The following is an 18,300-nucleotide window of genomic DNA, read 5'->3' on the forward strand; positions in this document are numbered from 1 at the left end:
CTGAAGTTGCACCATTTTTACAAACCAATTCTGGTTCATCTGTTTCACTCAACAATCGGCCATGTGCGTATGAAAACAAAGGCACTGCGCATGCGCGTTTTACTCATATTCTATCGCGATATTTCATTTTCCTATCGTTGCCTAACATTATACCGGTATCACCATGAACGGTATAATATGGCCCAGCCCTATAAGGTAGCACCAAAATAAAGCTGTGGGAGAACTGGGCAGTGTCATCTGTACCTACTATTGTTGTAGTAATAGTTTTTCTTACATCTGAACTGCGCAAACACAGAGGTCATCTCACATATGGTTCGCCCAACAGGGGGACAGAGGGCCTCAGGGGGAAGAAGAAATGAACCCGGCTACACTGGATTACAGGGTGTAGGTGAGCTCTTTATTCTAAAGAGCTCAACAGGGGGAGTGTGGGATTATAATATTATTTTATGCCATGTTAGACCCCTAATTAAAGATTGTGAATTATTATGTAGTTTTAGTTTGCATTATTCTCCTGAATTAGAAGAAGGTGATAACTATTACATTTGTTAAACTGATTTGCATTACATTAGACTGCTGATTTATTGTGAATGAATGATATTGTTTTATGATGCATTATACTGCTGAGTTATAAGAAATACTGTTCGCAGAAAGTCATCGCCTTATTTGTCTGATTAGAAGAGAACAGAACATACTGGAGTTTTCTGCCCCATCTCAGCAGGAGCAGATAAACAGGGAGCCAAGGTCGTAGCTTAGGCGCTGTGTGAGAGAAAGAATGTGAATGTTTAGGCTTTTATGATTAGGTGGGGGCCACTAGAGGCTATAAGAGTTTGACCAATGCTCCACCATTTTGAGATCTGATGCTGTCTGCGTACAGTGTCCATCTCCCACACGTTTGATCATTAAAATCATCGTTTGACTCAACCCGGCCGGACCAGTGTTGTTATTGTGGTTTTTCCTCTTGTATCCACCCCCAATATTTGAATCCGTAACAGTTGCCATCAATCAGGATTTGGCCCAGAAGCTTGAAAATGAAGGGCCAACACTGCAAATATAGACTCTTTGCATAAACTTAATGTAATTGTCAATAAAAGCCTTTGAAACGTAAACAGTGCTTGTAATTCCTACTTCAATACGTCACAGAACAACTGACAAAAAGATCTACAAACACTAAGGCAGCAAACTTTGTGAAAAGCAATATTTGTGTCATTCTCAAACCGTTTGGCCACAACTTTACTGTCTACTTGCCTATCACTCCCACTTATTTCAGCTTGTGTCAGGGATGAAAATAATGACACAGTCTACATTACATTTATTTTTATTCCATAAAAGGATGAGAGCATGATGGTAAAGTGCAAACTGCATCCAGGACAGAACAAACTGCATTAAGCTTCTAACACAACTTCAGTTCTTTGCCAGTGCCTGCACAACAATTAGGGGAAATACCTCCAACATGCACAAACATTTGACCACACAGCATACAATTCAACTGCACAAATGTAATATCTTCGCTAAATTCTTATCAATTCCCATTCCTACTCCCTGGTATAACTCTCAAACTTAAAAAATAGAACCCGTATGTTGGGGAGGAAATGCCATCTCAATTTAGAAGATCTTTATTTGGCCTGTAAAAATAGTTTCCCCTCTGTAAATCTAGGGTGTCTTGTTATTCATCACTGACTACAGTGATGAATAAAAACAACCATAGGTTTCTCTTAGGCACTGTAGCTAGGCTAACTAAAAGTCAGCATTTTGTTAAGCCAAGCATTTGTTTAACCATAACTATTAATGACTGAATTCATTTTTTCAAAAATAAAGATTTTAACAGTGTTAGGAAGGTTATTTTTAAAATGTATTCCACTACATATTACAGATTACATGCCCCAAAATGTATTTTGTAACGTATTCCGTTACGTTACTCAGTGAGAGTAACGTATTCTGAATACTTTAGATTACTTAATATATTATCATGCTTTTTACAACTACATGAATGTACTTTTGCTGTGTGATTTATTACTATTACTGAAGGCTACTTGTCATACCAGTACCAACTAGATTTTTAAATCTTAATATAAAATGAGTAACAGTAGGGTGGACATTACGTAAGGCTGCACTTTTTGCAGCGTTCTCGTATAGAAAACTATTCCTTGCGTATATAAAACTGGTCCACGGCTCCGAACCGTAGTAAAGGGACCTCTGGCTAATACACTCAACAAAAATATAAACGCAACACCTTTGTTACTGCTCCCATTCCCCATGGGATGGACGTAGAGACCTAAAATTCATTCCAGATACACAATATAACCATCCCTCCCAAACAGTGATCACAAATCAGTCCAAATGTGTGGTAGTGGGCACATCTGCTATATTGAGATAATCCATCCCACCTCACAGGTGTGCCACATCAGGATGCTGATCTGACATCATGAGTAGTGCACAGGTGTACCTCAGACTGCCCACAACAAAAGGCCACCCTGGAATGTGCAGTTTTGTCTCACAGCAAAATGCCACAGATGCCACAAGCAATGAGGGAACGTGCAATTGGCATGCTGACAGCAGGAATGTCAACCAGATCTGTCGCCCGTGCATTGAATGTTCATTTCTCAACCATAAGCCGTCTCCACAGGCGTTTCAGAGAATATGGCAGCACATCCAACCGGCCTCACAACCGCAGACCTCGTGTAACCACACCAGCCCAGGACCTCCACATCCAGCAGGTTCACCTCCAAGATCGTCTGAGACCAGCCACCCAGACAGCTGCTGGAACAATTGGTTTGCACAACCAAACAATTTCTGCACAAACTGTCAGAAACCGTCTCAGGGACGCTCAACTGCATGCCCGTCGTCCTCATCGGGGTCTTGACCTGACTCCAGCTCGTCGCCGTAACAGACTTGTGTGGGCAAATGCTCACATTCGATGGCGTCTGGCACGTTGGAGAGGTGTGCGCTTCACGGATGAATCATGGTTCACATTGTTCAGGGCAGATGGCAGCTGAGAATGTCCCAGTTCTTGCATGGCCAGCATACTCACCGGACATGTCACCCATTGAGCATGTTCGGGATGTGCTTGACCGGCGTATACGACAGCGTGTACCAGTTTCCACGAATATCCAACAACCTCGCACAGCAAACCAAAACAAAACACTCAAACAAAATACACAATTTCCATTACAAGTGACATTACCCTCTACAATTTTTACAAATAAATTAAAAACTGCCTAAATAGGCTTTTAGGTGATTTTTAAAATTATGAATAGAAGCCAATTCTCTAATTGCATAAGGCAACTTATTCCACTGAAAAGATGCTCTAAATATAACAGTTTTTCAAAAAGTTACTTTTAACTCGAGGAATTACTAAATTGTGGTTAGTTGAGAATCGTGTAGCATGATTATGTATTTCATCTGGATACTGCAACTGAGCATAAAAAAAAGTGTGGTGTGTTTACCAGTATTGCTTTCTTTAAAAATACAAGTAAGCCATAGTATAATTTAACTTGTACAGAAAGCCAAGAAAGTTTATCGTGCATTTTATCAATACTTGTATAATATGAACACCTTAACACTAATCTGGCCACCCTATTTTGGACTAACTGAAGTCTGTTCAGATCTGTCTTATTAGCTGCTGACCAAATGATTGAGCAGTACTCTAGATGAGATAATACTAGTGGATTAATGACATCTTTCATAATTGAAGAAGTGATATAAAAAGAGCATTTCCTAGCTATAGCTATGCCCTGTCCCATTTTCTTAATAACAGAGTTGATGTGCTGAGACCATGAAAGGTGGTGGTTTATGGTAACACCAAGTAATTTAATCTGGGTGACCTGTTCTAATACCGATCCAGCTATGGAAAGATTTAGTTGTGGGCTGTTGACTAAGCGTACTCTACTTCCTATTAACATGGATTTGGATTTAGACACTTTTAAAATCATGTTGTTTTTACTTATCCAATCAAACACGTTCAGCAAATCTAGTTGTAATACGCTTGTCAATTCAGAGTGGCTACTGGCTGAATAAAACATGGTGGAATCATCAGCATACATTACAAGATGAGATTTATCCAGGACATACGGCAAATCATTTGTAAAGACTGAGTAGAGAAGTGGACCGAGGCAGCTGCCTTGGGGTAGACCACAGTTCATTTTACAGCCCTCCGAGAAATAACCATTATAATAAACCTTTTGCCGTCTTCCAGACAAATAACTTTCCATCCAGCACAAAGCTGCTGGTGAAAATCCATAACATTTTAGTTTATCTATCAAAAGATCATGATTTATCAAATCAAATGCAGCACTAAAATCCAAAAATACCACCCTGGCCAAATTCCCATTATCTAGATATTTATACCAGTTATCTGTCATGTGAATGAGAGCTGAACTGGTGGAATAACCAGGTTTGTAGGCATGTTGAAACTGAGTGAGTAACTGATTTTCTGTTAGGTAATGTTGAATTTGTTCATAGACAATCCTCTCCATAATTCTACTTAGAACGGGGAGTAGACTAATAGGTCTGCTATTGACACCATTAAAAACGTCATTCTTGTTTTTAGGAATGGGAATTATTTTCGATTCTTTCCACTGCAATGGAAATAAGCTGCATGCCAAAGATCTATTAAATATGTGACATATAGGAAGGGACACAAACTTGGCTGCAACTTTGAGCAGTTTATTGTCTATGTTATCAGAGCCGGAGGATGTATCGTCAGGAAGTGATATCAATAAGCACTCTACCATCTCCACATTCACTGCCTCAAACTTAAATTGGCATTGCTTATTATTCATGATAACATCCTGTATAAGACGACGTGATAAGGTGGGATCGCCTCTGCTCATTGTAGATTTTAAATTTGTTATTTTATTGCTGTAATAATTCGCAAAATAATTGGCTATGTCCTTAGCTTTACTTATAAACGTATACCCATGTAGATGTGAAACATCACCGGAGCAAGATCTCTACCCATTATATTATTTAAAACTTTCCACACCTTTTTGCTGTCCTTATTGGCCTCCTTGAGCTTAAGTTGATAATATTCTTTCTTGCGCCTATTCAATTTAGTTACTTGATTTCTTAACTCGCGATATCTTGCCCACTCTTGTGGACTGACAGACTTATGTGCTTTTGCTTTTGCTATATCCCTTTCTGACATTGCAACCTTAAGTTCATTATCTAACCAAGGTGCGTAGTTCTTTTTAACAGTAAATCTTTTTAAGGGGGCATGTTTGTCAGCCAGGTAGCAAAAGTTTTCAATAAACATAGATAATGCCATATCAGGGTCACTCTCGAGGCAGATGTCAGTCCAGTGAATTTCTTTTACGTCATTAATATACTTATCTGCATTGAAATTTTTGTATGATCTATGAAAAATAATCTTTTGTGCAGTTTTCAGTGGTTTCATTTTCTTGGTCAAACCTACAAGATTATGGTCACTATAACCAACTGGAATAGAAACAATATTAGAGCAATGCTCAGGAACATTTGTATATATATGATCAATACATGATGATGACCTATGACCTCCTGCGTTGACCGTGACCCGGGTGGGAATGGTGATCATCTGAGACAGGCAACAAGCCGACGCTGATGAACTTATCTTTTTCCTTAAAGGACAAGAAGGAGCTGACCAATTGATATTAAAGTCTCCTAATAAGAACATGTCTTTGTTTTCCTCAGTTACTCTTTCCAGCATTTCACAGATTCGTTTTACATACAACATATTACTACTTGGGGGTCTATAGCAGCAACCTGCTAATACAGGCCTGCCATAGAGCGGGTGTAACTGAACCCACACAATTTCCAGGTCGTTAAACATTAAGTCTATACGTAGTTTGCTTGCCATATTATCATTAATGTATAGAGTCATTTTTGACCAGGACATGTCCTTCAACGCACATATTAAACAAATATGTAAGACTGCTTTCTTCCATTTGCGCAACATCTCTAAAATTAGAAATATCCTGTCTCAGAGTGACGCTGAAAAACTAGTTCATGCATTTATTACTTCCAGGCTGGACTACTGTAATTCATTATTATCAGGATGTCCAAAAAACTCACTGAAAAGCCTTCAGCTAATCCAAAATGCTACAGCAAGAGTCCTGACAGGGACTAGAAAGAGAGAGCATATTTCTCCTGTTTTGGCTTCCCTTCATTGGCTTCCTGTTAAATCCAGAATTGAATTCAAAATCCTGCTCCTCACATACAAGGTCTTAAATAATCAGGCCCCATCTTATCTTAATGACCTTGTAGTACCATATCACCCTATTAGAGCGCTCCGCTCTCGCTCTGCAGGCCTACTTGTTGTTCCTAGAGTATTTAAAAGTAGAATGGGAGGGAGAGCCTTCAGTTTTCAGGCCCCTCTTCTGTGGAACCAGCTTCCAGTTTGGATTCGGGAGACAGACACTATCTCTACTTTTAAGATTAGGCTTAAAACTTTCCTTTTTTCTAAAGCATATAGTTAGGGCTGGACCAGGTGACCCTGAATCCTCCCTTAGTTATGCTGCAATAGATGTAGGCTGCCGGGGGATTCCCATGATGCATTGAGTTTTTCCTTTCCAGTCACCTTTCTCATTCACTATGTATTAACAGACCTCTCTGCATTGAATCATATCTGTTATTAACCTCTGTCTCTCTTCCACAGCATGTCTTTATCCTGTCTTCCTTCTCTCACCCCAACCGGTCGCAGCAGATGGCCGCCCCTCCCTGAGCCTGGTTCTGCCGGAGGTTTCTTCCTGTTAAAAGGGAGTTTTTCCTTCCCACTGTCGCCAAAGTGCTTGCTCATAGGGGGTCATATGATTGTTGGGTTTTTCTCTGTATCTATGAAGCGCCTTGAGGCGACTTTTGTTGTGATTTGGCGCTATATAAATAAAATTGAATTGAATTGAATTGAATTATAGGGCTACGCCCCCTCCAAATCTGTTTCTGTCCTTCCTATACAACTTATAACCGTTTATTTCAAATTCATTATTCTCAAAGGCAGCATCTAAATGTGTCTCGGAAAAAGCCAGCACACTTATCGTATTTGTTGACAACAGTGCATGAATTTCTTGAATCTTATATTTAAGGCTACAAATATTAACATGAGCCACTTCAAAATCTTTACCGGAGAATCCGGGAATAAGTATAGGATCCGACATTTGCAGACCGATCGATCTCAACAGCTACAAATGGCAACATTGCTGAAATCTAAATATTAATTCCGGCGTTCTGTGGCCTCGGTTTAACAATTAATTTGTCATATTTCAGGATGGCAATATCACCTCTGTCTCTGGCCGCTCTCAGCTGTGGTAACAGTTCTTTCCTCTTCTTCCTGATGGACTCTGAGAAATCTTCGTTGATGTAAAGATTGGTACCTTTCAATTTTTTGGCAGATGAGAAAATTAATTGTTTATCTTTAAATCTTTGTAGTCTGACCACAATCGGCCTGGCTCGTCCATTTTCCTTGTATGGACCGACTCTGTGAGCGCGTTCAATTTGAATGCTGTCACTATCCAGGCCCAGCTTGTTCTTCAGCATATGTCGGACTTTCTCCTCTGATCCATCCCACGTTTCTGCTTTTTCATCTGTTAATCCATCCACCACAATGTTGTTCCTTCTCGATTGATTTTCTAAATAATCCATCTTGGTTGTTAATTCTCTGTGTTCCTCGCGTATGCTGCTGACCGCCGATTCAAACTCTTTTAGTTTGCTTTTAATGCACCTCTCTTCAGTTTGCAGCTCGGTGACAACCCCATCCGTGAATTGCAGGCTGGATTTAACATCCTGTACATCCCTTAGAATGCTGTCCAACCTTTTGTTAGTTCCATCCATGATTAATTGGACAAATGTCTTAAAGTTATCTTGCTGTTGATGAATCAGATCTTTGTGTAAAATTCCCGTTGCTGTTCCAGCATAGCGTTCAGCGTGCTAACACTGACATAGCTGTCATCCTCTGCCAGTAGCGCCTTGACGGCCTTCGGGGGCATATCGACCAAATCGTTTTGCCCCCCCCCCCACCCGTGAAGATCGCTTCGTGTACAATGGAGTTCACAAAAACGTATACGTGAATCAAAGAATGTGAATCAAATTATACGTGATACGGTGCGACGTTCTTTCTTTCTTTCCACGCTCCAAGTTGTGTTCAGGTATCTACAAGTACGGCTGCCGTCAGAATTCATTAAGCTGTACAATTTAAACATGATATCAGGTATCAATCATCGTACTATCAAGTTAACGGTTCATCTGCATGTTTCAATAATAAAACTTTTTGAGGCTTACTGCAGCGGTGGATGGAACAGCTACAAAGTTTGTTCTTATTCACGTTAGAATTTGTTGATCAGGTCCTTTGATGAAGGATTCCCACTAGCATTTTTCTCAGTGAATGATTTAATGGTGCTGTTTATGCTATAAACACGTTTTCTTTCACGCAACCTGAGCTCACCATCTTGGTACTGGATGAATGAGGTAAGCTGTATAAAGCGCTTTGAGTGCTCATGAGAACAGAAAAGCACTCTACAAGAACCAGTCCATTTACTGTTTGTCATAAAGAACACCCTTAAACCCTTTAAGCCTTTTGTTTTCTGACTTCGCTGGGCCAGGAGGAGCTCTTCTTGATCCAACTAATTGTGGGTATTTATGTATGGGGTCAATAGTGTAGTGTCGAGCACATTTTCCAAACATGCAAAAGATCTTTGGTTTAAGACCAGGAGGCATAAATTCCTAGAAGGGTTGCATCAGGAAGGGGATCCGGCATAAAAATGTGCTGAATCAAGCACACGGATCCATGTCTAAAAATAAGGGAGCACACGAAAGAAGAGTATGGCTGGACAGAGGGATTTCTTATGAGTCCTACTTTCATTATTTTTTTATGTCAGTAATGACATAAAATTCTGTAACAGTTTATACTGAATAACAGATTTTGATCTTGCAAGTCCGAGTTAACAGTGTCAACAGTGGTCAGACTGATCAAATGATAAAGGCCATGTTTTTACGAATGATTCACTTCTGTCCATGATCTGACCTGATCTTCACTGATCCCAAAGTTTGCTACAGTGCAACTCTTTCTACACAGTCGGGGAAATAATTAACAAGATTAGGAATCCCAGCAGCCTTTCTTACCTGCGACACCAGCCCACTGGCCAAATGCTACAATCCGGTAACCATTAGCATCAACCATCTTCTCATAATCAATGAGCCTGATCTCCTGCACAGACAAAAGAAACTTTGTTAGTGTTTTTGAAGAGTGTGAATTTAAATGGAAAATGAAATCCAGCCTTCGGCAGAGTATGCTGTATTTCTTTATTTACTGTACATCAAAATCATTAGTTGAGTAGCAACTAAGGATGGGTATCGAAAACCGGTTCTTGTTGAGAACCGGTTCCCACTGTTTCAATTCCTTGGAATTGTTTGCCATTTTCGCAAACAATTCCCTTATCGATTCCAGTTGCCCCGAATGACGTCACCACGTTGCAGAGCATCATTTACCTGGCAGGAAACAAGGCGGCTCAAACGCTAAAAAGTTTGGTTATACTTTATGAGAACGGATGACAACAGGGCAACTTGCAATACTTGCAAAGTAGATATTTCATTTAAGGGAGGAAACACTACGAATATGCAAAAGCATTTGCTCACAAAACACGCGATAACCTTAAATGAATGTCGTGTTTTTAATTCCGCTACGGACTCGTGAATCTCAATCCAGCAGCAGCGGTAACGTTTGCACATCCTCTCCCGTTAATGCGGCAGGTAAATAATCAACTAACAGTGCATATTATGTTAGCGTGATCTGCCTTATTACAAAACCTGCCATTACTGTGCATTTAGGTGACCATGATGAGAGAGACAGACAGAGTCTAGCTGGCTCAGATGCTGGCAGTTGTCACTGCAGTCTACCAGTAGCGTCTCCTTTCAGGCCAGGATAGACGAATGTCACCGAGCAGTGACCAAGTTTGTGGTAAAAGGCTTGCACCCATTTGCCACAGCAGATGCCCCCGATTTTCGGTAAGTGAATGTGTTTAATTGTAGGCAGGGACATTACTGGATATTCTTGTGTAATTGCTACAGAATAATTTATGTTATACTTTGTTATTGCTACAGAAGAATGTTTATTTTACATTTACAATTTTTTTCCTGGGGACCCTGTGACATCCCATTGAAAAGCCGTAGGCTGTGGATCTCTTAAGATCTCACTGCTGGGTTTGTAAGGCCATGTTACTCCTAAATTTCTATCTTGTTCAAAGAGAAGATATAAATCAAAGTTCTAAGCTAATCGACCTTAGTGTTCTCCTTTTTTAAAAAGAATCGATAAGAGAATCGATAAAGAATCGAATCGTTAAACAGAATCGAAAATGGAATCGGAATCGTGAAAATCTTATCAATACCTATCCCTAGTAGCAACAGCTAGAAATCTGAATCAGTTTTCATTATTTGTTGAGAAGTTTGGACACATAGTCATTTATGGGTTTTCTTTATTTATGTCTTTATTATTTATTTTGCATTTTAGTGTATTTTGTTTTTAGATTTTTCAAAGTGAATACCAATCATTTTAAACTCCCCAACACCTGTGGGAAAAACTCCTATGCTCCGATCCCCATCAAAAGTAATTTCTCTCTCAGATATATGGTAGACTCCTTTCATCTGTTTATTCCTCACCATCCAATGTTAAATCTGCATGGGAGAGAGAGCTGGGAATTAGCCTGAACAAGTGTTGGAATGTAAACCTCGATTCACACCCACCTCTCTTTATACAATTTCAGGATTCACCTATCTAAAGCTGTCTATCAATTTTTTATACTTAAAATCAATAGCTTCAATAAATGTCAAGTTTTACGTTACCTTTCTCATATATCGATTAGTCAATTGGAGTTCTTACCATTTATCTTATTATTGTTTTCTTTATTAATAAATTCACCTTATTATTGGCAACACAACACCTACTCTTCTTCTGGAAAACAGTGCCCTGTACCACACTCAGTGGCTCCGTGAAGCAATGTCTTTATTTAATCCAATTTTATAATCCTTGATCAGTCTCCTGATAGTGATCCCAATTTCTTGTCCTCCCACCTTTCCAAATCTAATAAGTCATAACCAATGGATCTTTTATTGTCATTGTTTGGACTTGTGACTAAGATTGTTTCACCCTGTCAAACCGCGTTAAATCTAATTTAACTTAATACAATTAAATGAAACAAATAGTAACTCAATCCTACATTGATTAGGACACTCCAAAACTTTGATTTTGTATTCTTTGATCCATTCAGAGGTAGACTTGCTGGTGTGTTTTGGATCATTGACCTGCTGCATAGCCCAAGTGTCCTTGAGTTTCAGGGCACAAACTGACAGCCAAACATTCTCCTTCAGGAAACAATCTCCTTTTTCAGTAAAGAGCCGAATTCATGGTTCCATCAATTATTCCTTTTGTATAGTTTCACTGGTTCTTCTATACTTATACTAAATAATTTTCATTACTTTATATACCACTTCATTTAAATATGACAACTTAATCTATAATAATACAGAGTAACAGATTTTATTTATATTCTATATTAACGAATCAAATCATGCAAATCCATGTCCCCCTTTAAGCAGTGATTACATTGTGCAACATGGATGGTTGTAGACATCATAAGGGTGAAGTCAACCATTTGGCTACATGTGCAATTTTTGCATTCTAATGGTAAATCTCTACAGAAGTGTCTGCCCATAAAAATAAAAAAAAAAAACAGGAAGATGAGCAGAAATCAGCACAGACTGTCATGCTCACTGTCTGATGACAATGTAGCTTGCCATCACCAGTGTGTGAATGTGTGTGTGAATGGGTGGATGACTGGATATGTAAAGCGCTTTGGGGTCCTTAGGGACTAGTAAAGCGCTATATAAATACAGGCCATTTACAATGATGTTTAGACCCAAGGAGAACCCAGGAGATATAAAGAATAATCAAGGTTTTATTTCAGTCTTACCCTCACATACTGTGAGATGCGACTCTCTACTGAGAGAGGACCGCTGCTGTCAGGCTACAGCAAGTTCATGAAAAACTTAACAGACGTAAAGCTTGTGAACTATGACAGCTTTGGTTTTAACTTGATCTTAATCCAGTTTTGGTGTTAATGTGTCAAAAAATGAAAACAGTCATTGCTGGAAGCAGTTAACAAGCTTGTTTTCATTAACATTTAAACTGTCTGTGTCACAGTTCTGGGGCGATTCGACCCAGCATTTTGAGTTTATTATGTTTTGGTTTATTTTTTGAATGATGGGTTCTTTATGTTTCTCTGGTGCTTTGTTGATTATTATTATAATCTCTGTTTCAGTTATTCTTGTTAAGAGATTAGTTCTTATGTTTGGTTTTTCTCTGAATTATGATTTGCTTGGGTTTTGAGTAGTGATTCATGTTTCCTGTTTTATTGTGAAAGTCTTTGTCTTATGTTAGTGTGTGCAGCTTTGTTCCCCCTGTCTCATCAGCCCTGATCTCTCCCAGTTGTGTCTCCCTCCTGTTGTCCATTCCCTCATCATTACCCTGTGTAAGCCCTGTGTTTTCCCGTGCTCGGTGTCGCGTCGTACCCTCAGATCCTGCCTGTGTGTTCCAGTTAGTGTTTTCATGTTTGGTTTCTTTTTTGTTGGTGCCAGCAATAAAGCTGTGCTTTTCAGTTATATCTCCGTCTCAGAGTCATGCACTTGGATCCACATCTCCACCAGCCCGCACACAGAGCCCTGACAGTCTGAGCAGGTGATTGAAAGGACTGAAATTAAAGGTGTTGGCTTTTTATCCCAAAAATTGATCACATCACGTGTGTGTGTGTGTGTGTGTGTGTGTGTGTGTGTGTGTGTGTGAGTGAGTGAGAGAGAGAGAGAGAGAGAGAGAGAGAACCTGCAGGTCTCTACTGCTGTTGGGATTGAATCACAACAAAAATAAAACACATGCTGGAAAATGGAAAATGTGTGTCAGGCGAGTCTTGGTTTCAGGTTTCAACACTCATGCCTGTCATTGACCTTGTGAAGAGTGATCATAGAATTGCTTCACTTTGTCTACAGTGCTTGAACTGAAACTTGAGAAGAGTTCAGCTACTCAAGCAGCAACATCTCAATTAATCGATTTAGGTTATTAAAATATTCACAGAGAGCAACATAACTGCTTGTGGAATTTTGCTCCCAAAACAAAACAGCCAATCACTGCAATGAATAATCAGTCTGTTGTACATGAATAAAGTTTGTAACCAGCAGCTAGTTTGGTGATCAGAGCACAGTTAGCTTGCATTACATTTTTTGTTGTTGCTTATAATAGTCCTTTTAACAAAGACAACCCCAAATGACAGGTGCAACCACTGTCAAGTGTTGAAGCAACACGTACATCTAAATCCTGCCTTAAACCCTCATGCTGTTGAGTTCTTGAACCTAGGATCTTCTTGCTGTAAGGAAAAAGTGCTGACCACCACACTGCCCACCTTTGTCTTTGACTAAGCATATTACTTAAAAAAAAGAAAAACTCATACCGTTTAAAAAAAGTTATTTCAAGGCTAGCAAAAGAAGAGAAAAGACACCAAAGAATGCTTGGGAGGAACTTCTTGTACCTCAGATAAATACAGACTTTCCCTGCATCATTTACAGTTGTATACTGGAAACAGGGCTGGGCAATATGAGGAAAACATAATATCACAATGTTTTTGGCTATATCACAATCTATATCACAATATGTTTAAATAGCCTCCAAAAACAAATGTTATTTTCAATCATATAGTGCCTAAAATTGCACTGGTATACTCATTCAAATCGACCACTCAATATTTTTTTCTACTTTGAATAAAAAGAATCATGTTTTAACCATCAGTTGCACACAGAGGTTTTTTTTTTTTTTTTTTTACAGATGACAATACTGTCACAGTAAGTCTCTCTGTGGTCAACACTAGACCTTTAACAAACAAAAGATCATAGCAACAAAAATTTACAGCAAGCAAGAATTCATGAGACAAAACAAAACAGTTAAATTAAAAAGGTTCTCTTTTGTGCTTCTAACCTATAAGGTTATTATAAAAAATGTGATCACCTCAAATTACAGAAACATAAGCCTAGACAGTGACTAAAACAGAGTGACCAAGAACAGTCGCAGGTGTCACAGCTGGTTCATTTAACGTTTTCTTTGGTGTGTGGGGAGACGCTGACATGCAGAGTTTAAAACAGGCTTCATTTTGCAGTGGATGACTTTTCAGCTGGTGGAATACATTTGTGGTGCTGCTACCTTTTGCGGCAATATTTTTAGAGGATGTTTTGCAAATTACCACATTTTGTTCGACACTGTTGTGAAATCTAAACGACAGAGAGTCTCATTATCTCACTCATCTAAAACTCCTGCTGTCGCCATGTTTTTCCCCACCTGGTAGTATATAAACACTAGGGGTGCAACGATACTCGTATCGATATTGAACCGTTCGATACAGTGCTTTCGGTTCGGTACGCATATGCATCGAACAATACAACATTTTTTAATTTATTTTATCAACTTTCCTTCTGACGATGCTGTCTGTGTTGAGCGCTCAGTGAATCTGCGCTCGACAGTGCAGCCTAGGCGGAGTAGTCGAACGCAGATTCAGTGAGCGCAGGGCAAGCTAGCGAGACAGAAGTTAAGCTCTCCTTGCAACATGGCAAATTGAACCTCCCCCACCCTCATTCAGATCTGGCGTTTGGAACTATTTTGGTTTTCATGTGACGTATGACCCTGAAGGTAAGCGCTAAAGTAAAACAGTATGTCGGATGTGCCACGCAATGCTCAATTACATAAGTGCACATAAGTGGTCCGCAGGTGCGCATTCGCTGTCAAAATAAAAAACATGCACAAGATAAGAAGTTGCAACGCGTGTTTGCGTACATAAGATTTTCTGGAGGAGGACAGACATTTGTTTAGAACTCTTAAAGATGTCGAAGAAGCTCCTTTAAACAATTACTGTGATGTTCCTCCACCTCCAAAGAAATGTCAGAAGGAGTCCGAACCACAAAAGAAGCACGTATTCTCGGAAAAGTAGTTGCAGGAGGTGAGCTGGCTTCAAACAAATGATGAACGAACAGATGTGGTGCGGAATGTGCCGTGAAAATTTAATAAATGACAAATTAAAAAGGTATGAAAATTTTTTTTGTATCGAAAAAAATATCGAACCGTGACACCAAAGTACCGAACCGTGAATTTTGTGTATCGTTGCACCCCTAATAAACACACATGCTCAGTGCAGTGTGTCAGGTAGAAAACTTTCCGGTTAGGAGGGGGGATTAATGATGTAATTCGCTGAGAAAAAAAACTCAGCGAATTAAATGCAGACAGCTTAATATTGCCATGGCAATTTATACTTGATGGTTACGATAAAGCGATTTTAACCATCATATTTGGAAAAACTCGTGATACCATCAAGTATATTCGATATATCGCCCACCCCTAACTGGAAACATAAATAAACTGACTGAAAAGCAGGACCACTGCAGGGTATTTTAGGGCTTACCTTTTTCAGTACGTCATCCAAGAGCCCCATGTTGGCTTCCTGAGCTTTAATGGTGTGTGAGAAAAAAGCGTACGTCTTCTTGGGAATGATCTTCTCCTCCGGCGGCCTCTTCACTCCAATTATCAGTGATGCATCTGAAATGTTCTCCTGAATGATAGCCCCTGCCTTCATATAGTACTGAAAGAAAGTACGGTCTAAATGTTATGGCTTACAAAATGTTTTTAATGTGTCTTCAAGTTTGTCTGTATTTTTAGTCCCATAAGCTATACATTTTATAGGTACAATATGTTTTTAGATGAAGCAAAGATGCCTAAAAGTCACCAAATGTAAAATCGCTAAATACTATCCAAAAAAATTGATTCTGTTAATCTGGACGTAGCATTTTTAGTGGAAGAAACATTTCATCACTCCCCCGAGTGACTTCTTCAGTCTTAGCTGACTGCAGGTTTCCCAATCCTTATAAACAGTACATTTGCACAATGACTGAAACTAGAACCACTGACAAATAATGAGCTGTGAGGTCAGCTTGATCATTACTATGCAAATTGTCATGACCACTGATCAACAACCACTGCTCAAAAACCATTAATCTATGGTCACTGCCATGAGTACAATTCACAGAGAGTTGGGGAATGGCTGCAATAACAGCATTGTGGCCTTAGGCCCCCTCCTTGATTCAGAGATGGTCTTTCCTTTTTCATGTAAATGGCCTCCTTGACTCCGCGCTCAAACCAGCGTTCCTCCCAGTCCAGGATGTGTACATCCTCATCATTGAAAGAGTGTCCACTGGCCTGTAGGTGTAAACAGACTGCGGTCTGATGAGTTAGCTCTTCGCTGTTGTACCATCCGCTTTGCTAGAGGTTGTTTGGTTTCCCCGATGTATAAATCCTGGCAATCCTCCTGGCACTTAATAGAGTACACTATATTACTCTGTCTGTGTCAGGGGACCTGATACTTGGGATGGACGAATTTTTGCCGCAGCGTGTTTTGGGGTTTGAAAGTCACAGAAACGTGGCGTTTAGAGAAAACATGTCACAGCTGTTCCGATACTCCTGACACATAAAGGATCACTACGGGTTTTTCGCTTAGGCAGCAGTTGTCCTTCTCTCCTGGATCGGCTGGAGCTTTCTTTTGGCGCCTTCCCAGCTTTGACAAATGTCCAGCTGGGATAACCACATTTACTCAGGGCCTTCTTGATGTGCTGTTCTTCTGCTTCCCTGGCCGCTGTGTCTGTGGGGATGGTGTTCACTCTGTGTTGTAGCTTCCTGATGATGCCCAGTTTGTGCTCCAGTGGATGATGAGAGTCAAACCTTAAATACTTAAAAGCTTTTTGGTTTACGGTACACATCAACTTTTAAATGTCCCTCATTACTGATGGAAATCTTACAGTCTAAGAAGGCTAACCTGCCACTTTTCATATCCTCCCTGGTGAATTTGATGTGTTGGTCCACTGAGTTAATGTGATCCGTGAATTGTGGTACGTCCTGAGATTTGATTTTCACCCAGGTGTGATCCACATACCTGAACCAATGACTTGGTGGCGTTTCAGGGTAGGATAGCAGAGCACTCTGTTCCATTTCTTCCATGTACAAGTTGGCCACAATAGTTAAAACTAGGGAGCCCATGGCACACTCATGTTTCTGCCTGTAGTAGTGATCCTTGAATGTGAAATATGTGGAATGAAGACATAGTTCCAAGAGCAAACGTACTTGGTCGGTGAACATCAAATGAAACCATCTGCCTGCATAATGACAGCTCTCATCTTCTCAACAAAATCAAAAGTGTTCTGCATGGTGTTCAGAGCTGCTTACCAACAGCTTGAGGATCAAAGCCAGAAACTTTGAGATGTTATAGGTGACCGAGTTGATTATACAGACAATGGGTCTTAAAGGTAAACCCTCTTTATATTATTGATATTATTATTGATATTAATGATCAAGAACCTCACCTCAAAGGTCATTGATCGTCAGTGGTGCTAATTTCAGTCATTATGCAAAGGTACTGTTTATAACGTTGAGGAAACCTGCATTCAGCTGAGACTCAAGGAGTCACTTGGATGAGTAACGAAACGTTTCTCCCACTGAAGACGTTATGTTCAGATGAACAGAATCAACTTTTTGGGATTTCCTTACTTGTATGATCGAGCATGCGTCAAGATATTAAATACTACCTTCATAGATCTGAAAATCAAAACAACACCACCTGAAGAAGTGAAAATTAAACAAAGTATTCCTTCTCTCACCTTCTCGTGAATAGCTCTGCGGTTGGATGGCTGTACCAGGACTTTTACGCCAGCATTTGTGAGTTCTTTGACATGTCGTGGTGCCAGTGGCGCCCTCCTCTCCCAGGGATTGACATCCTCGCGACGTATAGCCATGATGGCCCTGTGGTGCTCATAGCGCCGCTGGGCCCTGAGACTGGTGCACATTCCCTTACCTTGATGATGGAGGATTCGGAACATGACTTCACCTCCTCCTGCCTGAATTAAAAGAAGAGAAACAGAAATAGAAAGGGCAACCTGTGACGAGGCTAGGGAGAGTGTGGCTGAAAGGTCAAAAAATTTGCTGCTGGGAGAGAAGTGACATGAGCTCACAAGGAAGCTGTTCTTCCAGACCAGGAATCATATTAACATGTTATAACATTTAAATTATTTTTAACAACTACAATACTTTATTATTATTGATAATACTCACTTCAGTTTTATTTATATAACACCAAATACCTCAAAGTGATTATTGTTACTTTATCATTATTATGATAAGGTAAAGACCCTACAATAATACAGACAAAAACCCCAGCAATCAAATAATTCTCTGAGCAAGTACTCTTGTTCTATGGCCTCACCAAACTC

At 39.8% G+C, this 18,300-nt stretch overlaps 1 protein-coding gene across 1 annotated transcript in view; it reads right to left on the reverse strand.

Moving 5' to 3' along the window:
- The window catches only part of aass (aminoadipate-semialdehyde synthase), a 107,977-nt gene that overhangs the window by 79,663 nt on the left and 10,014 nt on the right, over positions 1–18,300 (reverse strand). Inside the window, exons 2-4 of the mRNA XM_085283230.1 lie at positions 17,692–17,928; positions 15,450–15,626; positions 9,088–9,172 (exon numbers count right to left, since the gene is read on the reverse strand). Coding sequence (XP_085139356.1) covers positions 9,088–9,172; positions 15,450–15,626; positions 17,692–17,910 — 481 coding nt within the window. The 5' untranslated portion in view covers positions 17,911–17,928. The remainder of the gene's footprint in view (positions 1–9,087; positions 9,173–15,449; positions 15,627–17,691; positions 17,929–18,300) is intronic.

The sequence above is a fragment of the Mchenga conophoros genome, linkage group LG7 (assembly GCF_057382185.1).
Source record: "Mchenga conophoros isolate Kocher_MC1m ecotype Shallow Benthic linkage group LG7, M_conophoros_male_GT1.1, whole genome shotgun sequence".
NCBI lineage: Eukaryota > Metazoa > Chordata > Actinopteri > Cichliformes > Cichlidae > Mchenga > Mchenga conophoros.